Source organism: Hyposmocoma kahamanoa, unplaced genomic scaffold (assembly GCF_003589595.1).
Source record: "Hyposmocoma kahamanoa isolate Upper Pololo Valley unplaced genomic scaffold, ASM358959v1 224, whole genome shotgun sequence".
Taxonomy (NCBI): Eukaryota; Metazoa; Arthropoda; class Insecta; order Lepidoptera; family Cosmopterigidae; genus Hyposmocoma; species Hyposmocoma kahamanoa.
Window position 1 is genome coordinate 11,015,680 of NW_020653743.1, and position 23,429 is coordinate 11,039,108.

Genomic DNA, 23,429 nt, shown 5'->3' on the forward strand with positions numbered 1-23,429 from the left:
GATCGTTACAGTCCCGATATGGAGGCCCAAAGGATATTCGATAAGATGTTTGATGTGGAAACGAAAAAGTCTTACATCGTCGACTCGCACGACGAGTCGCCGCGTTGCGGTTACGATATAGACGCGTCAGATTGCGACGATAAGAGCTACCATCAGGTACCAGGACCAGTAGAGCCGTCGCCCCGATTAGTGCCTCTTCAGTAGTCGTGCACGCCTCGTTTTGATTTGTCAGCTGTTCTCTTCGTTTTACGGAGTCTACATATTTATTGATTTAAGTCCGACGTATGACGACGTATGACAATCTAACATCAAGTAAAAATAGATTGCCACTAGCTTGCATAGAACCTTAAATTTTAGAGTAAGAACGCTGTTATGTAATTTTTATTGTAATACCCGAACCAATTCTTGATAAAATTTTGTTGATTGTCGTATGATGTAAAGCCGATCGAATGTCAATAAATTAGAAGACCCCTTCCGACTAGATCTTTCTATTAATTCACTCCTTGTATAGCGACAAAACACTTGCCGTTATGGAACGTTTTGATAGCAAGATCATTTCCAAAGGTTAACAGTTTAGAGGCGACGTTGCTTAGTTATTAGAGATATTCTTCATCACCATGCCGCAGTTTGCTTGCTTGCATAAATAAGCCTCTCAAGGTATAAAATAAGTTCCGTTGGTATAATAAAGATTGGGAATGTCGCATCTAAATTATAGCCTTTTCAATATCAAAGATAAAAACTAAAATTCGTGTCTTAGGCTAAGAAGGACTTTAATTGTCGCCCCTGTTAATTTAAATTTTAATAGTCTTTGTAATTTTTACCATCACTTTACTAGGAAAGATAAGCTTTATTACCATCATTCTATAGTCTAGAATAGTTAAACGGTCTTGATTTTGGATATTACTCATGCTCCTATTGAGTGGTTCACCTGATAAAATCATTAACGATGTTTTTCACCTGTGGTCCTATGTCTGATTAGTCCACAGGCAAAAATATGTTGAATGACTCAACCAGTTGAATTACACGGTTCGATCAAGTGTAAATCCTCAATATATGCATGGCGTTGGTTCTGTCTTCTCCATTGTCAAGTAAACCTCATATCGTGCATGATCCTTCATCAAGTCTACGTTTGATTCTCCATTTTTAGATGTTGTTTCGAAATTTAGTCTTAATTGAAAGTCATCGCTGCCCGTCAACCGAAGCAGAGCTGGGATAATCAACCGATCAAGTTGTGGGAAATTACATGACTTTGGCGACGTTGAATAACCTGTCAGGTTCCGCCGAGATTGTCTTTCAAGCAATTTGATTGGTTGATTTTCCCCAGCTTCATTGTTGTGAGACGACAGTCTTAATAAGTGTCTATATAATCGATAGCGTTTTAAGTCTATGTGCGGCGACGATGTGCTTGCAACATGTCACGCCTTGTTGAAATAGTTTACTTTTAGTGGGTAGATTCTAAGAGCCCCTTACTCCTTTTGGGAATCACGGTATGTATGTATGTTTAAAATTGTGTAAATTTTAACAGTTTAAAAGCTTCCGGCTTTTACTCGGATCTCACCGAAATACTTATTCAAATTTCGGCTTTTGTTGTAAGGTGTAAAATTTGTAAATTCCTTTCATAAGATTCATTTTATCCAACAACGACATTAAGTCTTTTTACAATTTTGCGTTCAAAATTTGTTGAATACTCTCTCACCGAAAGGAGTTTATATTGTTACACTTTGTAAGATATAGGTTTTATGGTATAGGCACTTCATCGGAACTGAAAGCTTTACGCCTGTATCAATATAATAAAAAACCCATCTAAAATACCTAAAGTTAATATTTAATAAAAATAAACTAAAACACGAAAAAAACTAAACTGTCCATAGAAGCACGTCTCTAAAGCACAAACATATAATTAAATGTACCTAAAACTATTATATGTGCATATGTTTACATAAATGTTCAATATAATCTAATATACATTTTGTCTATGTTCTTTTCGGCGCCATTTTAGTTCAAGGTGTAGATTGTAAATGTTGTGAATGTTTACTTGTGTACACTACAACTGTTTTTTTAATATCTCGGCAATCCTCGAATGTCCCAATGCAAATTTCCATGAACCTGAATACAAATTTTCATGTAATTATTGAATTTATCATCTACAATAAATTTAATTCAGATTTACGAACTTCATTTTGTTTTTCATATAAACTACATAACGTAATTAATATAGCCGCTGACTGTAAAACCATTGTCCTTGTAATAGTAACATTTACTCATTAACAATGTACCAAAAAAAAAAAAAAAAAAAAAAAAAGCCAAAAAGTGTGCTAAATAAAGAGTAGTAGCTACTCGGTATACCTCGAAAGTCGATTGATTGCGTCCGATCTGCAAGTCCAAGTGCAAAGAACAACTGATAGAATTCCAACGACAGCCGAAAGACGAACATAGCCGAAAGATATTGAGAAATACTTGTATTGTAATGGTATTTTGACAGCGCCCTATCCGTAAAACATGTAATTAAAGATTTTAAAAGGTATTTTCAGGAAGATCAGGAGATTCTCGGTTCTATCGTAGTATAATAAGAGCAAGTAAAAGCAACACCCGCCGAGCGTAGGGTAGTGTAAACATAATTTGCAAAAAATAAGCAGTTCATCACAATATCCTCATGCTACATTTTTTTTTATTGTGACTCGGCAAAATGACTGCACCGCGCCTGGTGGAAAGTGCGAATATAGTCCATTATAGAAATAAGCTTAGTTAAATGCAGTAGGTACTTACGTATTATAATTTTTATACCAGCATTGTGGATTAGTATCTATGACTATAAAATACTGAACTAGAGGCAGTCTTGTTCAAAAACTACCACAAACACACCTTCGCTTACTGGGGTCCGTCGGCAAAGCTTTGTATATTAGTAAACTGTGCAATTGGCAATAGAATTTTGCGCATTTTCGCGAAAAAAATATTCTATTAAAAATATTATATTATTATATTAAGTTTTTGGAAGGCACACTACAAATTATTAGCCGTATATCATGTCACCGATAAACTTATAAAATAATAAAAGTGTTAGGAGACTCAACAAGATATTAATATCAAACGCGATTCAGTATTTTTATGTGATACTTTATTTGAACTAGCCTTATATATTATTATTAGTATTATATATTATTATTATATGCCCACATTTTGACCATTGAGTTTTGAGCATTACCTTGTATGAACGGGCCCCAGTGACCTTGGCGCGTGCGACTACCCGTGCTATGAAAGGCGAGTGTGTGCGTCCGTACACGTCGCGCAGCGGGTGTGCACACATACAAGTCGCGCTGCTACGGTTTATGGAGTCACCATACTTGACTTATTATACTATGGTTATATGCCAAACACGTGACAGAATCGGATGCTACATTCAACAAGTCCACATTATATTGGGCTCACTTTTACCACTCTGCTACTAGTAAGATGACTAGGAATAACAAATATTCTTTTTTCATAAAATTGTAATTTTAATGCTAGTAAATAAAATTGAAAAGAGCATTCCAAATATTCCTACAATTTGTAGTAATGTTAGGGAGTACCCTGTACGAAACAACCAAACTCATGCCAATATTAATCTATCTCTTCAAATTAGGTGGTGCAGAAGAAAGAAGGGACAGGTCACCGGCAACATAGGCTCACGCAAATCTCAGCGGCCGCATTAAGACACAAATATGCCATTTTGGAACATGAGTTGAGATTGCAGGTGTGTATAATTTTGATCTTTATGATATTATGTTAGATGATATAACTTTTTCTCAAACATGTATGGAATAAACATTCCATTACTCAAAAAGAACCCACAAAATTTGTCATTTATCTTGGCCGACAAAATAAGTATAAATCCATTTCTGTCCACAGTAGCTCTCTACTAAGAAAGAGCTATACAGGATTATTTTAAAAATCCTAACAACCTCACAAGACTAAATTACAAACTTCATAAAGAACAACTTTTATTCCACAACTTTTTACAAAACATGAATTAACCAAAGTTAAACTTTTAAGTTTTTGTTGTACTATCTGACACTTTTTAGGTCTGTATATAGTAGAAGTTCAGACGTGCAAGCATCCTCTGCGACGACTCTAGAGAGAGATCTATTGAAATATATTTATTTTTGTATGAAAGTAATATCTGATGAATTATTAAAAGTCTTGGAACAAAAGTTGTTGTAGTAATATAGTCTTGCGAGTTGTTAGTATTTTACAAATAACCCTGTATACACAAACTAAAGATAAACAATCTTACAGACAACTGCTCACTGACATCAGTGTCCCTAATTGCGAGAATTAAAAATATATACATATGTGTATATATATTTTATGCTATTTTACTTATGTTGGATTTAATTATTTATTGGTGCATGGATATGCTTGCACCACATAAAGTAAGCAGTAAAATAAACGAAAGTTCTTTGCTGTCCTTTTTTTTATTTGTAATTTTTTTATTAGAAAAGAGCGGAATAACAATAATGGACTGTTCTAATTTAAATACAAGAAGTAAAATTTGTCATGCAATTAATTATTTTTCACTTTTTCTCTTATACATTCTCCTTTGTTCTTGAGGTCTTGTAGGTCGCAATTTGAGAAAATCACTGTATATGCCTCGGCGGGAATGGGAAGGCCTTACTCGCATATCGAGAATAGAAGCCGTCAAGAACTCATTACATTTAAAAATCTGGATTCTTAATTTCCAGAAATCTCTCTCGGAAGAGTGCGAAGACTTGGGTGTGGACTCTCCATCGGCATCAGAACTGTTCCCTGAAGCAGAACTGTTATTCGCCAACTCACCAGCGCATGATCATGCGCAAGACGCGCCGCATCATTCTCATACTCGTAAGTCACACTTAACTTGATATTATCATCGTCTCATATCTACCCCTTACACATCCCACTGCTGTACGAGAAATTGTACACTTACTTTTTCATGTCTTTAATTATAAATATGTTGTAAATCGTTGTTTCTGTATCAACTGATACAAATAAAATACCAGTGGTAGCCCAGTGGGTAGTGATAAAAGACACTGACTTAAAGGCCTATTAAAAATACTCGACTCCCATTTTACAGGACTCGACTCCAAAATTAAAATTGGAAATTCTAGTTTGTGTTATGATACCAAATGAAGGGACGAAGAAGTCGTGCGCCTAATGGTAAGCGACACGTCTGTCCATGACATTTGCAGTTCCGTTCAGAGCTTTAAATACAAAGATCTGAGAGCACTGCCACAGGGCCCGTCACACTGACTGCCACAAGTTGAAAACTCAAAAAGTTGAAAAATGTTTAGGGTATGAAACTATTTTTCCGGATTTAAATCGCGTATATTTGTTTTTTCAAACAAACCGACGTTTCGGGCCCTTCACAGGTCCCATGGTCACGATTCACTGAGGTAGTACAGTCTTCAACCAGTTATGTCTAATATTGATGCAAACCACCCTATTTTTTTCACTATAGTTACAATAGTTATTAATTAAATACCTTATTTTTAATTTTACAAAGAAACATTCCAATTTACGCTACTAGTTTTACAAATTATTTTTCAATTTATTATTATTTTGTTCAATTTATTATTAATTCATAATAGAAATTAGAATAAACTAAAACATATTAATTAGTACTGTTGTTGTCTGTTTGGGATTTTTCATTAGAGGAAATACTGGATCCCAAACTGGTGGTACGGAGAAACCATCTTCCCTGTTGAAATTAGGATGTTTTTTAATTTCAATGGCTTTTCGCTGCATCCTGGGTAGATAACGGACTTCTTTTGCAAGGACCTGGGGTTTGTCAAACTTCATTGAATGTGTAGGTTTATCCATGACACGCTCGCAGACTGCAGAGTTGTTTACGCGACGGTGTTTGACATCAGCTATATGTTCTTTGACGCGGGTACAAATACTTCGCTTTGTTTGTCCAATATAAGAGAGACCGCACTTACAGTCAAGCTTGTAAACTCCTGCATCCTGTAAGGGGATGTTACATTTTATGGGTCTCAGGAACTGAGAAATCTTCCTTAGGGGCTTGAAATAGGTATTGATAGATGCCCGCCTGAGGACTCTTCCGATCTTGTCTGTAACACCTCTCACGTAAGGTAAGATGACAGGTCTTCGCTCGACTGTTGGTGGTTTCACACGGGGCCTGCGGCATTGGCGTGGAATCTTCAACTTATTCGCATGTAGGACTTGCTTTATATGCTGAAGTTCCCCTGCCAGATGATTACTGTCGCAGGCACCATGTGCTCTCTGAAACAAAGTATTTTGCCCACGGTAGCTAACTGGCTAGGATGGTGATGGGAATTACCATTGAGATACCTATCTGTATGGGTTTTCTTCGAAATACAGTATGGCCTAAGGTGTTATTAGGATTTCTTTTAACTAAAACATCTAAGAAAGCTAAAGTACCACAATTCTCTTGTTCCATAGTAAATTGGATATTAGTACTAAAAGAATTAAGATGGTCCAAGAAAGAAGGTATGCTATCTTTAGGTAATATTGTGAAAGTATCATCAACGTACCGTTTGAAAATCTTCGGCCTAGCTGGGGCCATAAAACTCGCTCCTCGAAGTCTTCCATGAAAATATCAGCAACAACGGGAGATACCGGGGAGCCCATCGCTATACCGTCAATTTGTAGGAAAAATAGTTTCATTTCCTATGTGTAACAATCGCGAAAACCTAACAACTCGAAATGTTTAGGGTCTCGAACTTTATATATTTCAATAAAAACAGATATTACAAAGATCAATTTACAACCTAAAGATCTGTAGTAGGCTTCTTCAATAGGTACTAAAACAAACACTGGGATTTACAAGAGAAGTTCCCATTATACTGGTAGCATTGCCTGCCTGGATAACAATGAACGCTTGCTGAACCAACCACGATCCGGAGCGGTGGTTTATAAGTGATTTGTGAATTTTTTAGAGAGAGAAACCGTACACCGTTTTAACGTATAAATTGTTATACAGTAAGTTGTACCATTACAGGTAAAAAGAAAATATAAACAAAAATACTGTATGAAAAAAAAAGAAAACAAAGACTACTATCTAAGAAATTATTCAAAACAAAAGAAAACCCCTAGGACTCCACCTTTAAATGAATGTTCAGCAGCATTGCCTATCGCACGAAAGTTTTGTCGCAATCGGATGAATAACAGTGGAATATATCCGGCACAAAAGCACATAATGTTAATTTTTATATATTGTCTTCCTAGAGTTAATAATTTTTGTAACAGTAGAGCTTCATGTAAAAGAGTTAGGGAAGTACTACCACTTTAACTGTTTCTGCCGCCAAGCAGTAATATGAACAATTTCTGCATTCCGGTTTTGAAGGATAAGGTTGCTGGAGAAATGCAGGCATATGGGACTTGTCAATTTATGTCTCAGGGTAACAAGGTGAAAGCTCTGAGAGGCACTGCACTCGGTTACCACATCATATCAAAAATGGTATTTAAAAAAAGAATATCTTTTATATGATAGCGTTCTGTCATGTAGACTCATTTAGCATTAACATTATGAAAATTTTATTTTCAGCACAACCAATAATCCAGAACCAAACTGTGATCCAACCCGATATAGACGATCAAATGGCAACAGACCATCTGCTCCGTCAAAACAACGTTCACGACCAACAAGACTTGAACCTTGGACTTGAAGACGTTGGCATAGTGACTGTGAACGAGGATGGCATGGCCACTATTGCGCTGGACCAGGAGGAGTTTGCAAGAAGCCATCCCAATACTACTTTCCATAGTGAGCCTACGGAAGATGGTGAGGTAAGAATATTGGTAGATCTTTATCTTCTCGGGATGACGCAGTGCGTGCTGAAGCTTTGTATGTTTTACGCGCGAATAAGGTATTGCGCCAATGGGGTGATCACATTAGCGGCGTCGTAATTTTCCATGCCTCGGTGGCCGGACGGTTACCATTCTGGGCTGCTACGCAGAGGTAGAAGAGAGGAGGAACCCGGGGATTCTATTCCCGGGCCGGGAGAAATACTTGTATGGCTGACATTTGTTTATCTCCTGAGTTTGGGTGTAACTTGTATTTGTCTACGTGTGTGTCCACGGCACCCGTGATACTAGGTTTGCCTAATGCGGGGCTATGAGTTTGTGTGATTATTGTATTATTGTTGTGTAATAATTCACGACGGCCACAATACAATTTGCAGACGTTTTGACTACAGACGAAATGGTTGATGACGTAATTGTTAGCACTCGTGTCGCAATTTAAGTTTACTTTAATTTTTTTTTTATAACATCAAGTGACGGAATGAACAAGTCGTGCTCCTGATGGTAAGCTACACGCCTGTCCATAACAGTTGCAGTGCCACTCAGAACTTTAAATCGCAAAGATCTGAGGGGCACTGCCACTACGCCCATCACCTTGAAACATAAGTTGACAAGTCCCATGTGCCTGTAATTTCACCAGCACCTTTCAAAACCGGAACGCAGTAATGCTAGCATTACTGCTTGACGGCAGAAATAGGTAAGGTACTTCCCTGGACGAACTCTTTCTCAAGGAGCTCTACTGCTACTAAAAAAGTCTACCTATAAGGCCAGCAGTTAGTTAATAATTATAATAGGTATGACGGCTATAACAAGGTATTTTGTGGAATTATTAGAATATTTTATTGAAAAATATCCATGGAGATTCTCTAATGGGAAGTATTCATTGCGATTTTATCACAGTTCGAGCAAGTAATAATGTCAAAGGTCCATGCAAGCGCTGAGAATCCAATACACTATCTAGTATTTAAATAAATACTAAATAATTTGTCTAAAATTAATTGTCTGGTTTTTCCAGGTACAACCATTCACAATAACAGGAATAAAGGGTAGGCAGATATCTACGATATTCCACGCCAATCGGGCACCTGCCACCGTCCTAATGACAGCTCCACAAACCACCGTGATCTCACAAGCTACTGCAGCAACTTCACACTCTGTCAAATACGCCGACCTTGATAATATCATTGATCACGTCGAACACATACCAGGACCACATAACAATAACATGAATTTATCTTCGGTATTGGTCAAAGATGATGGTCTTACCAGATTCGATAACATCTTAACTGATACTCGAGAGTTGCACCTTTCTAATACCGCATCGGCGATAGTGCATTCAGTAAATACCACGCAAGTGATCAGAAGGGTTTGCTATGACGATAAAAGAGAAAGAGATACGAGCTTCTTAATGGATGAACCTGATGCCCTAATAGCTGGAGATGACGCGAAAATGACAGCCGAAGACTCCAGGGATGCTACTTTGGAATCTATGAGAGGAGATGTGGACGACGACAACTCGTCTCCGGAAAGACATGCAGAATTGTTCTGGGAATCAAATTCAGCTTCTGAAAGGTCTGAAGGTCGCCGACCTTTAGACTTTAGCAGTGATAGCGACAAATGTTGCAAGAGCCCGTTATACGATACCAATTCGACTGATTCAAGTGGGGTTGGTACACATATGAGATTGGATTCGGTGATAAAAGAAGCGAGACTAGAACGTAGTGGAAGCGCGGACGGCTCCTCTGCCGATGACACACATCCGCCGCTGCGTACCTACCCGCCTAAACGCATGTATCATACTATGGAAGGAGACATGGAAAGGAGTCTATCGGGGAAGACGAGAGCTGGTGAACGATCTCCGGACCTGGAAGTGCGACGGCGTGCGTCAGGACGCGGAGTTGTGAAGCGAGGGTGTCTCTGTTGCAACGGCTCTCCTACCCCACAAAGACCAAAAAAGCCACGGCAAAGGAAACCTACTATGGACTTTACTTCTCATCACTAAATACGTATAAAACTAAGGTTGATGATATTTATTCTCCGACATTACACAATCTCGTAACTATCAAAAGATCGGACTTATGTGAAAGATAGAGATGGAAGTATACTTGTGTCTTTCTTTTAAGTAACCATGTGTCTCTTTTCTGTAAAGGGAACTAAACTCATGACAGCTTTAGTTCATATTTTTGGACGAATATCGGAATTTAAAGATGTACTTTTCTTGGGCTGTGTCATTACAATGTGAAATGTAATTCACGTTTACCTTGACTGATCGCGATCTCCTTATCGACGAAACTTTCACTTAGGTATACTATAATGAAAAATTGTTGAAATTGTTTTGTATATAATTTTTGTATGTAATACGGTAGCTAAGTTCAACTGCGGGTTTTTCATAAATGATTTTTATTTTGTTAATTATTAATCTTAAGCTTTTGTTCCTTTAGGTGTTATTTCTACGTTAATAACCCTTGATTAGTTCAAAGTTTCATATTATTTCGACATTATATTTTGATTGTTAAATTTTTCTTGTAATATATCCATACACTTTAATATGTAATTGTATAAAACTTAGGTTACCTCCAAAATAAACGTAAGTGTTTCCCATAGTGATTACAGGCCATACTCAAAATGAGAATTTAATCGTCTTAATAGCTATAGATTGTATCCATTTATAATAAAAACAACTCTTTATTTGCTAGACTGACTGGATTGATTTCCTATGTACGTTGCCATTAATGTTTCTTGTTTTTCCAATACTATTATTGCGTAGCTTTAGTTGAACTTCCAATCTGCACAAATTAAAGGAAGAGGACGTCGAGCTTTAATGGTTATTTTTGAGACTTTTTGAGGAAAGAATTTTCGTGCTTCTTACGTTTCCAAAGGGCGTTCACTGTCGCTATATATTAGATAAATCTAACATTTAGTAGCATCGTGGTAAGCTAGTGTGAATTTATCCATAGTGTAAGTGTAAATATATTTTGTCCCCAACTTTGTTTAGGGGACCGTCTAGTCACTATTGATACCCGAGTATGATATAGTATCTATTGTTTTACCCGAGTATGATACTAGCAATCGCTTTGTTCCCGGCTGCAAGCCTAGAACGTTGTAATTTCAGTGTTTCAAGCCGATGTATATAAATGATAATCCGGGTAAATGTTGGGACAAACATACATTTTTTTGTCAAGAAACAAAAACGTTGCATTTTCGTATTTAGCCACGTTCATTCCTACTGTAAATAGATAAAGGTGTTTAAATATAGCAAATTTAGTGATTTGACCGTTCGGTCATTACTATAGTGAAAAAATTGTAACTGGCGTCTCGTATTAATTCGGGTCGGAGCATAACCCAAATAGTTCCGGACGTTTTTTGTAGCTGTAAGAATATATTAGTTGAAGTCATGCCTGGCGTCTATAGTCCGAGAAATATAAATTAATCGAATATACATCGATTTATCGATCGCTACTAACTAAAAAAATCAATATTTCGGCTACAGGCACTAATCATTAATAAAATCCATTGTAATGAGAAACGTATTTTAATCTGTGGGTTTTTCGAAATCTGTTTTACTTTTGGTGATTTTATTTTGCCATTTCTAAAAGTTAAGGTTCGAAAATTTTATATATTACCTATTTAAATCATCGTGTTGTTATTGTTCAGAACTATAGGTAAGTATACCTCCGATATTATTGTCAAAATACAGTATTGCTGCTGCGTTTTTGTTATATTTTTCACTTAGAAATTTAAATTTATTAGCTGTAAATTAATGTTAGGATGGAATACGCCAGGTTATTTTCTGATTCACCTGAAAATGTGTTTTGTGATTCTGTGACCATTATTTTTAAAGTGCTACAGAAAAAAATGATCATTAAAACTTATCTATTAAATATTTCAAACTTTTATTTGTAGCTTTTTAGCGTGTGTCTGCTTTATATATAAAAAACAATAACATCCTTACGTCGTAATCGTGTATGGAAACAATTACTTACTATTAATACAAAGATCGAAAACATGGAAGCATTACTTCGACCCGGTGGGACTTGAACCCACGACCATGCTGCACCGTAGCATTGCTCTTACCAACTGAGCCACAGGTCAAGTTACCAATTTGTCGAAAGTATAAATATGTGTTTTTGTTATAGATCTTTGTACTGACAAAAAATTTAATAATCCTAACAAAATTAGTGGAGTTCTTTCACAAAAAATCTCAAATAATAAAAATATATGTATTCGTGACAACTTTGCATCAATAGAGTACACAACCAGAAAGCATCGAGTATATAACCAGAAATGGAGACGAAATGTCATTTAATTTGTTTGAAAACTTTTCTGCTAAACATTGAGTGGCTAAATCATTACGGTGACAACTACGCTCCGATTGACCAGCCCAAATTTGAAATTAACGGGTGTCGTCAATTGTTTTTCTTCAAATTCAGCAGTTTAACTTGAGCCTTGCAATAATGGACGACAATTGAAAATTTACATATTTAATTGCCGATGAAATGCGATTCCGTTTGCTTTGAAATTAGATGTTTTGCTATTTTTCCCACACCACCGAATGGAACAGCCCCCTTTGTTACAGATATTATATTTATTACAATAAATACAGAATATTTTTGGAATATACAGAGACGTATACAGGTCAGTTGTTGGCGCTGCTGTACTATTTCAGCTTTCTAATTTGTGATTTCAGCGCAAACGAGAGTTGATATATAAAAGTGATTTATGGCCCACTTGTGATGAGTTGCTAGGGATGGATAGACCTTACTTCTGTTTCTGGTTATATATGGCATACTCAATGCATACACATCACTAAAAATATTTGGTTTTTACCATATTATAGATAAGAATGGCGAATGCAAACCGTAAGAATACTTTTTTAGTTGGCTGTACAATAATTATATGTTAAGCAAGGCTGTAAAATTGTTGATTGACGCGAGTGCTTGTACTAAAACCTGAGCAAGCGAAGGTGTTTTAAAATTGAACCACGAGCGAAGCCAGTGGTTCAAAAATAGAATCCTGAGCGTAGCCAGGGTTTCAAGACACGACACGCAAAAGAACTTTGCTGCCGAGAGAAGCACAACTTTTCACACCTCACTATAGCGAGGAAAATGGTATATGAAAGAAAAACAGTTGGAACTATAACAAATCAGTTTCAATAAACAAAATTAGTTATCGTTGTCAATTTAATGTCAACAATAATAAGCATAAAATATACCAACGGATTTAGTTTATTCCATCCTATAAGTTTAATGTAGTTGAACGTGTCATTATGTTTTTTTTATAGAAAGAGAAGTTAGGTGTGCACCACAGTCCATAGTCAAGTTCCAATTTCAAAAACCTTTTCCGCGCTAGCGTGGAAACGGAAAACTGTTTTGCGCGCACATTATTTATGTAAAATATCTAATGAGAAAGAATGCCTTTCCGAGTTAGTGACGTGAAACAAAATTATGATAGGTATAATTTTAATATTAGGAACTGTGATTAATTATGGGATCCACCCGTTTAAGGGCGCCTTCAAATAGAAGCGCTGCGCCGTATGACTACTAATTTTCATACAATATTTAGCCCAGTTGCAGCGCCACTATCCAGGCCCTGTACTCTCGTTATCCGTCCGTAACAATTACTGTCAAATAAGTAGTACTCGACCAAATTAAAAGGCGTATGATGCGAATGAAGCTTCGACATTGTTTTCTAATTTGGTTGAATATTATTTATTTGACAGGAATTGTTTCGGACCGAGGACGGAGAACGAGTGTAGACCCCCTGACATGGGCGCTCCACTTTTTAACCGACTTCTTTTTTTTTTATAAAATATAAGTGCACATTTGACCAGTTTGTCAATTCGACTGTATTTTTGTTTGTATGTATTTTTTATGACATCACTTGACGGGACGAACAAGAATTCGACGAGCTTACCATCAGGCGCACGACTTGATAATCTTAAAAAAAACATTCAAGGGGTCAAGCAAGTTTTTGCAAATTACTGATAATCAGGTTTTTCTATTTAATTTTATTTAACACCGATGGATTATTCTGACCAATTTTATAATTTGAAAATGAAATTGACCAAATAATCCACTGGTGTTAAAAAATCATTATTAAGCTTTGTGGTGCATTGTAACCATGGGGCCTCTTTTTATAATATGAAGTGATGTGAGTGAACAAGACGTTCGCCTGATGGTAAGCTACACGCCTAACAATAAAAATTGCAGGGCTTTAAATCGCAAAGATCTAAAGGGCACTGCCACTGCGCCCGTCACCCTGAGACATTGATAACCCTTAGGCCGCGTACGAACCCGGTGGTAACGTAGAGTAACATAGATAAGTCTCATGTGGCTGTAATTTCACCAGCACCATTACCCTTCAAAACGGTAACACAGTAATGTTCACATTACTGCTTGGTAAGGTTAAGGTAAGGCAGTAGTTCCCTGGACGAACTCTTTCACAAGGAGCTCTACTGCTACTAAAAACTAAACTATGTATGGTACGGGATAACTCCGGCATTTGTGAAGCGATTTTGTTGATTCTTTTTTGTTGGACAGAGGGTACCTCAATATTGGTCCCGTGTAAATTTGAAGAAAATATTCCGACTCTTAAGGGTGGCAAACTGGGGGACTAATCCGGTTTCGCGCACTTTCCGGTAACCGATTTCAATAAAACTTGATAAATAGATGAAATTCCACGAACTTTTGAGGTCGGTTTTTGCAGTCACAATTAGTCTTAGAGCATCAAAGCAATTAGTGATATAGATTTTAAAGTTTTCGTGACAATAACATTTAAATTCCTCTGAATAAGACAACCGCCCGGGCGCTTCGTGGTCCAATTTCAAGACAGGCTCGCCCGCGTGCCCGGGACGCGCGGGGTGAGCGCGATGAAAGTCGTGTCGAATAAATGCGCCCAAAGAAAGTGTCTAAACTGAAGGTGCTCAAAATACAAGGCTTATACTTTAGGAGGAACATTACCTCTGGGTTTCTACACGCGATTATTATATCATAGCCCACAGACCTAATTTGATTCGGTTAAATAATTACATCGTTTCCTACTCCGTACTCCATTTCCTGTTATCTTTAATTTTCTTCATAACAGCTAAAACTTCAATTCGAAACTCCAGTCTTTCATCCTCGCTATACTTTACAACTGTAGGCAGAAGCGATGCAAAGAAAGCTTCATCTTCATTCATTAATCTAGGCTCCGCATCTACTTCAACAAAATCAATTTCTCCCGTATCACAAGACTCTTCATCGTTTTCATACTTCTTTCTATGTTTCTCACCATTTCGACTCTTTTTCTTTTTAGGAACATCGCCATCATTGTAGTCAGTTTTCCTCTTCTTGCGATTTGTGTAACTGGTTTCCGCTTCACTGATTTCTTGTTTCACGAAGGATAATGTTTCTTCAACTGGTTCATTGTTGTCATTTTCTGGGCATTCAATACTTACTTCTAAACTTTGTTCTTCGTCCGGAATAATTTTCATAAGGAATTTTAAATGTTCGTAAAGCAAGTATTTCTTCTTTGGTTTACCCATTTTGCTCTTTAGTGTCTTCACGAATGTATCTCGAATGTTCGTCCACTTGTTCAGTACGTATTCACCTGAAAAAGAAAGAAGAGGTAAATACATTAGTTATGCATCAGAGGTCCAATATTAACTTTAAGGATCATATGTATTTTTTTAATTTTTCTATGGAGTGACAAGTTGCTAATCGAGAGTGGAGTTAGATAGAGATTTCTACCGCCGAACCCGACGACGCGACGTCACTAAACTCCCATAGTGGTGTTTCTGTTAGGTACTTAGAACGAAACTTTTTTCATGATACTAAGTAAGGAACAAGTCGTGCGCCTGGTCGTAAGCGACAGGCTCAATACATGCCAGTCCATAAAAGTTGAAGTGCCACGGCGTACGTCTTGTTCCTCCCATCACTTCATATTATAAAAAAGGCCCCATAGTCTATGCACCACAAAGCTTAATAATGACTTTTTTTGGTCATTTTCATTTTCAAATTATAAAATTGGTCAGAATAATCCATCGGTGTCAAATAAAATTAAATAGAAACACCTGATTATCAGTAATTTGCAAAAACTTGCTTGACCCCTTGAATGTTTTTTTTTAATATTATCAAGTCGTGCGCCTGATGGTAAGCTCGTCGACGTCTTGTTCGTCCCGTCAAGTGATGTCATAAAAAATAAATACAAACAAAATACAGTCGAATTGAGAAACTGGTCAAATGTGCACTTATATTTTATAAAAAAAAGAAAAAAAGAAGTCGGTTAAAAAGTGGCGCGCCCATGTCAGGGCCCATGTACACTCGTTCTCCGTCCTCGGTCCGAAACAATTCCTGTCAAATAAATAATATTCAACCAAATTAGAAAACAATGTCGAATCTTCATTCGCATCATACGCCTTTTAATTTGGTCGAGTACTACTTATTTGACAGTAATTGTTTCTGACGGATAACGAGAGTACAGGGCCTGGATAGTGGCTCTGCAAATGGGTTAAATATTGTATGAAAATTAGTAATGATGCGGCGCAGCGCTTCTATTTGAAGGCGCCCTTAACGGGTGGATCCCGTAATTAATCATAGTTCCTAATATTAAAATTATACCTATCATTATAATTTTATTTTCACCTCACTAACATACATACAATCTTAGAATAATAACGCATAGAATGATAGTTTCATATCAAACGAACTGTCACAAGTGAGGCAAAAATCAAATTCATGTAGGCTAGTTTTAGTAGTAGGTTAATTTTCGGTTTTAGTGAATATTTATATAAAAATACAAGTTGAAACGCGTTACTTCCTTGTGGAATGTGATGTTAGTATCTACTTTATGTTTGTATGACCTATTTTTACACTCATTTACATCACATCATTTTTCACATTTCGTCATTTTTAGCTAAAATTCTTGATCTGTTCGCGGTGCAAGTTGACCTTGAGCACTGAAGGCCCGCCCGCTCGTGTAGGCCCTTTTGGCGCGCTTCAATTTGCCTCACTTAGCGTGTGCGGACTAGGTTTCTATGCTTTATTATTCTAAGCATACAATATAATAAAACATTATTTCTAACTAATTTCACTTGACGGCTTCGTGTGGCGCAATCTGGTGTCAGGTAACCGGCCGCGGAATCGCCGATATATGACACCCTTCGGCCAAAATTCTTCCTTCATGTAGGTCGACAGGTGTTCGGTCGGTACTCTCACCACAAACGAATTGAAATTTACGTTGTGGTGGGACTCCAACCGCTCGACTCTCAGGGTGTATTTGGCTTTATGTCTGATGTACTCCACTATCTTCTCAGACTTGGTGGAGTAATCAATCGCGACAGGTACCTACAGCTGCATCGTCGGTACTGCCGGACGCAGCAGGAAGTTCGGTCCTGTCGGTGCTGTGCGCCGCACTGCATGGTCAGTGCAAGCACTCGAGTCAGACAACAACTTTGCAGCCTTGCGTAACAAATAACTATTATGCAGTCGCCAGCGATATTGTCTCTGTAAAGCCATGGTGGAGACCACTATTCCGTAGTAAAGGCGTAGTAAACCTTGCACTAGGAAACTATAGTCAGTGATAACCATGCTACTCAATCATCTTTATTTTAAAACAATAAAAGACTGCCTTTTCCGAAACAACTGACACGAATTTAATGGAGTTAAAAATAGACCGTATTTAAAATGCTGATTCCTAAAAGGACCAAATCTACAATACATAGGGAGGAACTAGATATATCATAGAGTTCTTCCAGTTTTTTCGTAAGTATCTTAATTGTAGTTTATAACAAAATTATAATAAATACCAACTTCCAAGTAAAGGTAGACGAATATTTGTAAATTTGTCTTTTAAATACTTCTAACAATAATAATGTGCTAAACAACCACACTAAAGACCTGGTTTCAAATTAGAGAATTCACTATACTTAGTAAACCATACCTACATACCAGAGCAACGGAATTCACTCTGGCCCACTTCGCAGAACACGCAGACCAGAACCAATTTAGAAAAATTATTTTCCCAAATTTATCCTACCGGGATTTGAACCCAGAACCTCCACAGTTAAAGCCCATAGTGCAAACCGTTGGGCCACCTAAGTCGTGAAAAGCTTATTAGTATGTAGGTAAGTGATGGCAACAGACATGACGTAAAGAATAATGTACTATTCGAAAAATAATTATATTATTCGAATAAAAAATATAAGGTGAAATTATTACATAATTATTAAAGAAATTGTTTTACCTGTCATCCGTTTGTCTTCGAAACTCATATTATTATAAGATTCATCCAACATGTTAAAAATATCTTCCCAAGCATTTCGTCTTTCAATCCTGTCCTTATAACTCTCAATTGTCTTATCCCAAAGACACGGTCTATCCCTTATTGCATGTATTAGCTGAATAACATCGTATCTAAAACCTTTGGTCATGTTTATAGGATTAAATTTGTTACAAAAACACTTTAAAAACACTGTTTACGCTTCACTGTGTGACGCGTCACTGACTGAATGAGAAATGAATTTCTCGGATCGTATCGTATGATGCTATTTCTTTCTAACTTCCTAAAAATGAAAGAGCGAGCGAATAACAACCGAGGTCGCCGACATTTTGCGTTTCCCGTACTTATTGTCCGACCAGTCTATGTTAAACTTTCTTGCTGGTAACGATGTTGGTGAATTATAAAAGGCATGGGAGATCTTTATTACTAGTTAAGGGTTGTCAGTTCTAGTCGTGACGGATGGATTTCGAACCGGAATTAAAAGTAGTCGGACGGGCTTGCATTATCGGAACGGAATAATGTAAGGGTGTATTTAGACTTATTAAACATCCCGCAGTTATAATGCAATTGTATCTTATGAAAAATGGAAATGTGCGGGATTGATTCACTTCTGCAGCTGACTGACTATTAACTTCCTAAGGCCCCGTATACATACATCATCATCACATGCATACAATAATATGTGAAATGATTCAGATACAAACAATATTATTACTATGATCACGTAAACGCCGAGTGCACATGCATTATAATGAAAATATAGCATTTATTAGCGTTATGAATATATATTCTTTTATTTATTTATGCATATAAAACCATCAGCTTCCACCATTTAATAAAAAGAGAGAAAGAAACATAAAGCCAATTACAGGTCTCCACCTTTAGCTTCAGACAAATCAAACACAAGCATAAAACAAACGAACAATAAACAGTATTTGTTAACAATATGTACTCACATAAATATAACAACCCAATACCTGCGCCAACAGTCACAAATAATTCAATAAAATTAAATAAAATGTTCATTAGTTCACTTAGCGCATCAACATTACAATTAATTATATCAACATCCAGGTCATGATTGCTCAGCACACTATCCAAGCTCTTGCTAGCTCTACATGGAAAAGGAACTGAGATCGGGTGATAATAAAAAGCGTAGGTAGGGGAAACCGGGTGCAAAAGTAACACTTTGTACTTTTCCTTTGATTTCTGGCTATTATAATCACATTTTGGATAAAATGAATATAACCATTTGCGAATAAATGTTGCAGCGTCACTCAGAGCTTTAAATCACAAAGATCTGAAGGGCACTGCCACTGTGCCCGTCACCCTGAGACATAAGTTGACAAATCCCACGTGCCTATAATTTCATCAGCACCCTTACCCTTCAAATCCTGAACGCAGTAATGCTCACATTGCGGCTTGGCGGCAGAAATAGGTAAGGTGGCAGTACTTCCCTTGACGAACTCGTACAAGGAGCTCTAATGTTGATAGTGTCAAGTATGAAGATTCATTTGCAACATGCGTCTTTTTATTTGGTTGAGTGTTAATTATTTGACAGTAAATGGTTCGACGTGTAATTATAGTACATTACGATATTAGTGCGTAAAGATGGTTATTCTAAGGTTATAACATGCGAGGCGGAGTTTTTTAATTGAGCCGAGCATGTTATAACCAATACGCACGTATATCGTACGACGTTTTTTAACACATTTGCGAGGAAACAGAAAAAAAACATTTTATATTTTGTTCATTTTTAATTATTGAAACAGTTAGTGAAATTACAATTATTAAAATGATACGTCGCTGCCTACTGACTGGCGCCGGCCGCGCGGCGATTTGTTCGAAATTTGAAATGGCAAATAATACTGTTATGGAATTTGTATGGACTATAACTTAACTATTTGCTTTGGTGACACACGCGTTTTTTATGACCCGCTTTACATATCTAAAACCGGTGGAATTACATCAGCTTTACGAGCAAGGGTGTTAAAAATTATATCTAGCGCTTTTCTCATTGTAGTATATTTTAACAACTATTTAGTCAACTGCGAACATGGCAGAGGTTTGTTTGAAAAAAGAAATATGCGCGATTTGGCTCCGAAAATGTTAGAAATACAGTGTAATCTAATTGCAGTCTTCAAACACTCTTACAATCTGCGCGTGTATCTGCACTAGATGTTTACCACTGCCCACAGGCAGCCGGTCATAATGTTGGAGAGAGGAACAGAGATTTGTAATATGATAAACAATAATTTATTTTCTTGTCACGTTTTAAAACATTGTGTTTTACGAAATTGGCCGTTTATTATTGGTCATGCTAGGTATGTCATACTGATATGACTAATAAGAATTGTTTGTATTGGTAGTCATATTTTAATCAGCATATAATCAGCATTATTACCTTGTATGTAAACGTGCTTGACTTAAATAATAAAATACAATCTCGCTCAAAATATAAAACAAAGTTTATATTTAATTTATCAAAATGAATCTGATGCAAATATCTTTGCGTAATTGGCTTCAATGTATTATCTTTTATTATGCGGCTACCTTAGAGGATGGAAAAAAAATAAAGGAAGTACACTGTTCGTATAAAACTGACACTGGCAATGATCGCCATAATTTTTATATTATTCTTATACAAAAAACTGAGACTGGCAGAAGCCTAGTGGCCGCCATAAAGGAAACAACAAAAATATGCTCCCGGACACATAATTCGAGTCACCTCGCATTTTTGTCGTAGACTGCTAGAATACAAAAATAGTGTTATCATTGAAGAAAAAGTTTTGCAAATCCAAATTCCCAATAAAGACTTATGGAAAAGACGTTTACTATACTATTGTCAAAATTGCATAATACTTTTTGATCAAACATTGTTTAAGCTTAGGGCACTTAATACTGAAAATGCGTGGTGGCTAGAATGATGTGTCCGGAAGTGTATATTGATAGTGTTTAACACGTTCAGCGCCACGTGTATACTCTGATATACACCCAATATTTTTGTCCCAGGCTTATGTATCCCTGGCTATACACAGTGCTTATATTTATTATACTTTAGCGACATGTGTGAAAAAACTCCTAGACTAGTGTATCCTGCGTGATACAACTGAAAAAAAAACGTATAAAGGGGCACAAGGGGAGGAGGGATCGTAATTTTAATTCCAAACCCTAAATTAATACCAATAGGAACTATATAAGTAAAAAATGTGATTCCCACGATTTTAGTCTCAACTCATGTATAGAGACTGTCACTTTTACACTGCACATTTAGACGCTATTTGAACGAAGTAAGGTATAAACTGCAGTAAAAGTTACTTGAAGGTACGTGTTAGTACTATAAACGTATTATCTATATGTATAACTTTTACCAAGAGGTAGGTACACTTTTAAGTTGGAAAGAAAATATCGGCTGTTCAACACGTCTCGGTCGAGTACACGACATGAGATATTTTATATAGATTTTAAGACTTTCGTGGTTATTCACGAAATGATTATCACTAGTATCAGGTTTCTTACCACGTTATGACTTCTTTTTATTTTCCGATATTTCGGAACGGAATCATTTTATGAGACATTTTATATGGAACGAAGTAAAAATATAATTTTTTTTTTTTAGCAATGGGAGGGGAAGTTTTTAGGAGTAGACTTGAAAGAAAGAATTTTATTCAGTATCATTAATTTTAAATTGTACTTACAAAATAAACAAAAATAAACTAAAACTAAAATTAAGATACTTAATGGGCACCACAAAGCATATGCCGTGGCTGAGAACAGCCATTATGTGGAGCCCATGGAGTGCGTCACAGGCGCACCAAACGAACACCACACACGACACACTGACATTTTTATGTACGCAATCAAATACACATAATTAACAAACAGTGTGTTATGTAATGACTAAATAATAAAAATGTGAGATGCTTACCTAAATTTAAGTATCCTATTCATAATTTATTAATACAATTGTTATGTACTTACCATGAATTTTTTAATCAAATATCATTAGATTCAACACGACTCAATTTGTTACTACGATAACTAATCTAAAATAGAAAGAAACTACATATTTTGCTAACTACAACGTGAGAGTAAAACGTATAAAGGAGTATGGCCACATAATATAAATATAAACATACATACACATACACATTCATACACACACATACACAGACATAAAATACATATATATGTGTAGTCAATCAGGCCAATCTACGTGAGGAGTAGATTGGCCTGGTTGACGGAATTTATTATTTTTTAAATTTATTTATTTATTACAGGCAACATGACCCATATAATATATAACTTAAGGACTAACATACATACAATATAATATAACAATATAACAAAATATTATTTCTTTATTTACACGTATGGACTGCGACGTGTAACGCAACATGGGTGTCCGGTAGCCGGCCTCGGAAACGTCGATACACGACACCCTTCGGCCTAAACTCCTCCATCATGAAACTCGACAGATGTTGAGTTGATACTCTCACCACAATTATGAAACCAACAGCCCGAAGAAAAGGTGTATCAAACAATTCTCTTATTCCTATTCTATATACATCTAACAGGCTTCCTTCTATAGCTCTTCTGTGGTTCTGTCAACGAAGTTTAGTTAATATATTTAACTTTGATTTAAATACTCTTTAAAATAATCTCGATACTGAGTATTAAAAAACCGGCCTCAAAAGTCATTCATCACCTAATTTGCCATCCTTAGAGGTCGAATATTTTCTTCAAATTTAAATGCGACCACTGCTGAGGTACCCTCTTTCCAATAAAAAAAATCATTAAAATCGGTTCACAAATGGAGTTATCGCGTAACATACATACAAAAAATACCCTCCTTTTTTTGAATCGATTAAAAACAGCTTCAGTACAACGTCTTATTTCCACGTTTAGAGTTTCTGCTAAAACGATGTACCTTTTAGAGTTTTCTAGAAGTGCAAAATCTTGGTGATTTTGTAGAGCTTACAATATTGATCACAATAAATGCACTCCCAATATTAAATGCTAAGCTTAAACAATGTTCGATTCTTATACTATGGAATATTTTTTTCCATCGTCTAAGGTTTACTAAACGTCATATCCATAAGTCTTCGTTCAAAATTTGAAATTGTAAAACCGACGAAAACTTTTAGAATCTCATGCCATTACATATTAGCAAAATTGAACTACTTTCACCTGGCAATGTTAACTTGTCACATGTCAATTCAATATATTACTTACGTCAAATGGCTTGTCTGCTAAACTTTTTTCACTTTGAAATAAAGATTTTGTTGCAATAATTACTAAGAATCCGCTTGTATTTCAAGCAAAAAAACATTATGATAATGTTTATTGTAAAATCAGTGATGAATTAGGTG

General features: G+C 36.3%; 2 protein-coding genes across 2 annotated transcripts in view; one reads left to right on the forward strand and one right to left on the reverse strand.

The window, feature by feature from the left end:
- The window catches only part of LOC113228284, a 49,025-nt gene extending 37,517 nt beyond the window's left edge, over positions 1 to 11,508 (forward strand). Inside the window, exons 13-16 of the mRNA XM_026461548.1 lie at positions 3,620 to 3,730; positions 4,719 to 4,857; positions 7,544 to 7,785; positions 8,816 to 11,508. Of these exons, the coding sequence (XP_026317333.1) occupies positions 3,620 to 3,730; positions 4,719 to 4,857; positions 7,544 to 7,785; positions 8,816 to 9,802 (1,479 nt within the window). The 3' untranslated portion in view covers positions 9,803 to 11,508. The remainder of the gene's footprint in view (positions 1 to 3,619; positions 3,731 to 4,718; positions 4,858 to 7,543; positions 7,786 to 8,815) is intronic.
- A 2,889-nt stretch (positions 11,509 to 14,397) lies between these two features.
- On the reverse strand, positions 14,398 to 18,208 carry LOC113228225. Its single transcript, XM_026461488.1, has 2 exons — positions 18,022 to 18,208; positions 14,398 to 15,387 (listed from the first exon to the last, which is right to left on the reverse strand). The coding sequence occupies exons 1-2, from the start codon at positions 18,206 to 18,208 to the stop codon at positions 14,837 to 14,839; spliced, it is 738 nt and encodes a 245-aa protein (XP_026317273.1). The 3' UTR covers positions 14,398 to 14,836.
- Between the last annotated feature and the right edge of the window lie 5,221 nt (positions 18,209 to 23,429).

Coding starts and splice junctions, on each gene's coding strand:
- LOC113228225 (XM_026461488.1), bottom strand. CDS start 18,208: ATGACCAAAGGTTTTAGATACGATGTTATTCAGCTAATACATGCAATA. Junction 15,388..18,021: donor CGAAGACAAACGGATGACAG/GTAAAACAATTT, acceptor TTTCTTTTTCAG/GTGAATACGTACTGAACAAG.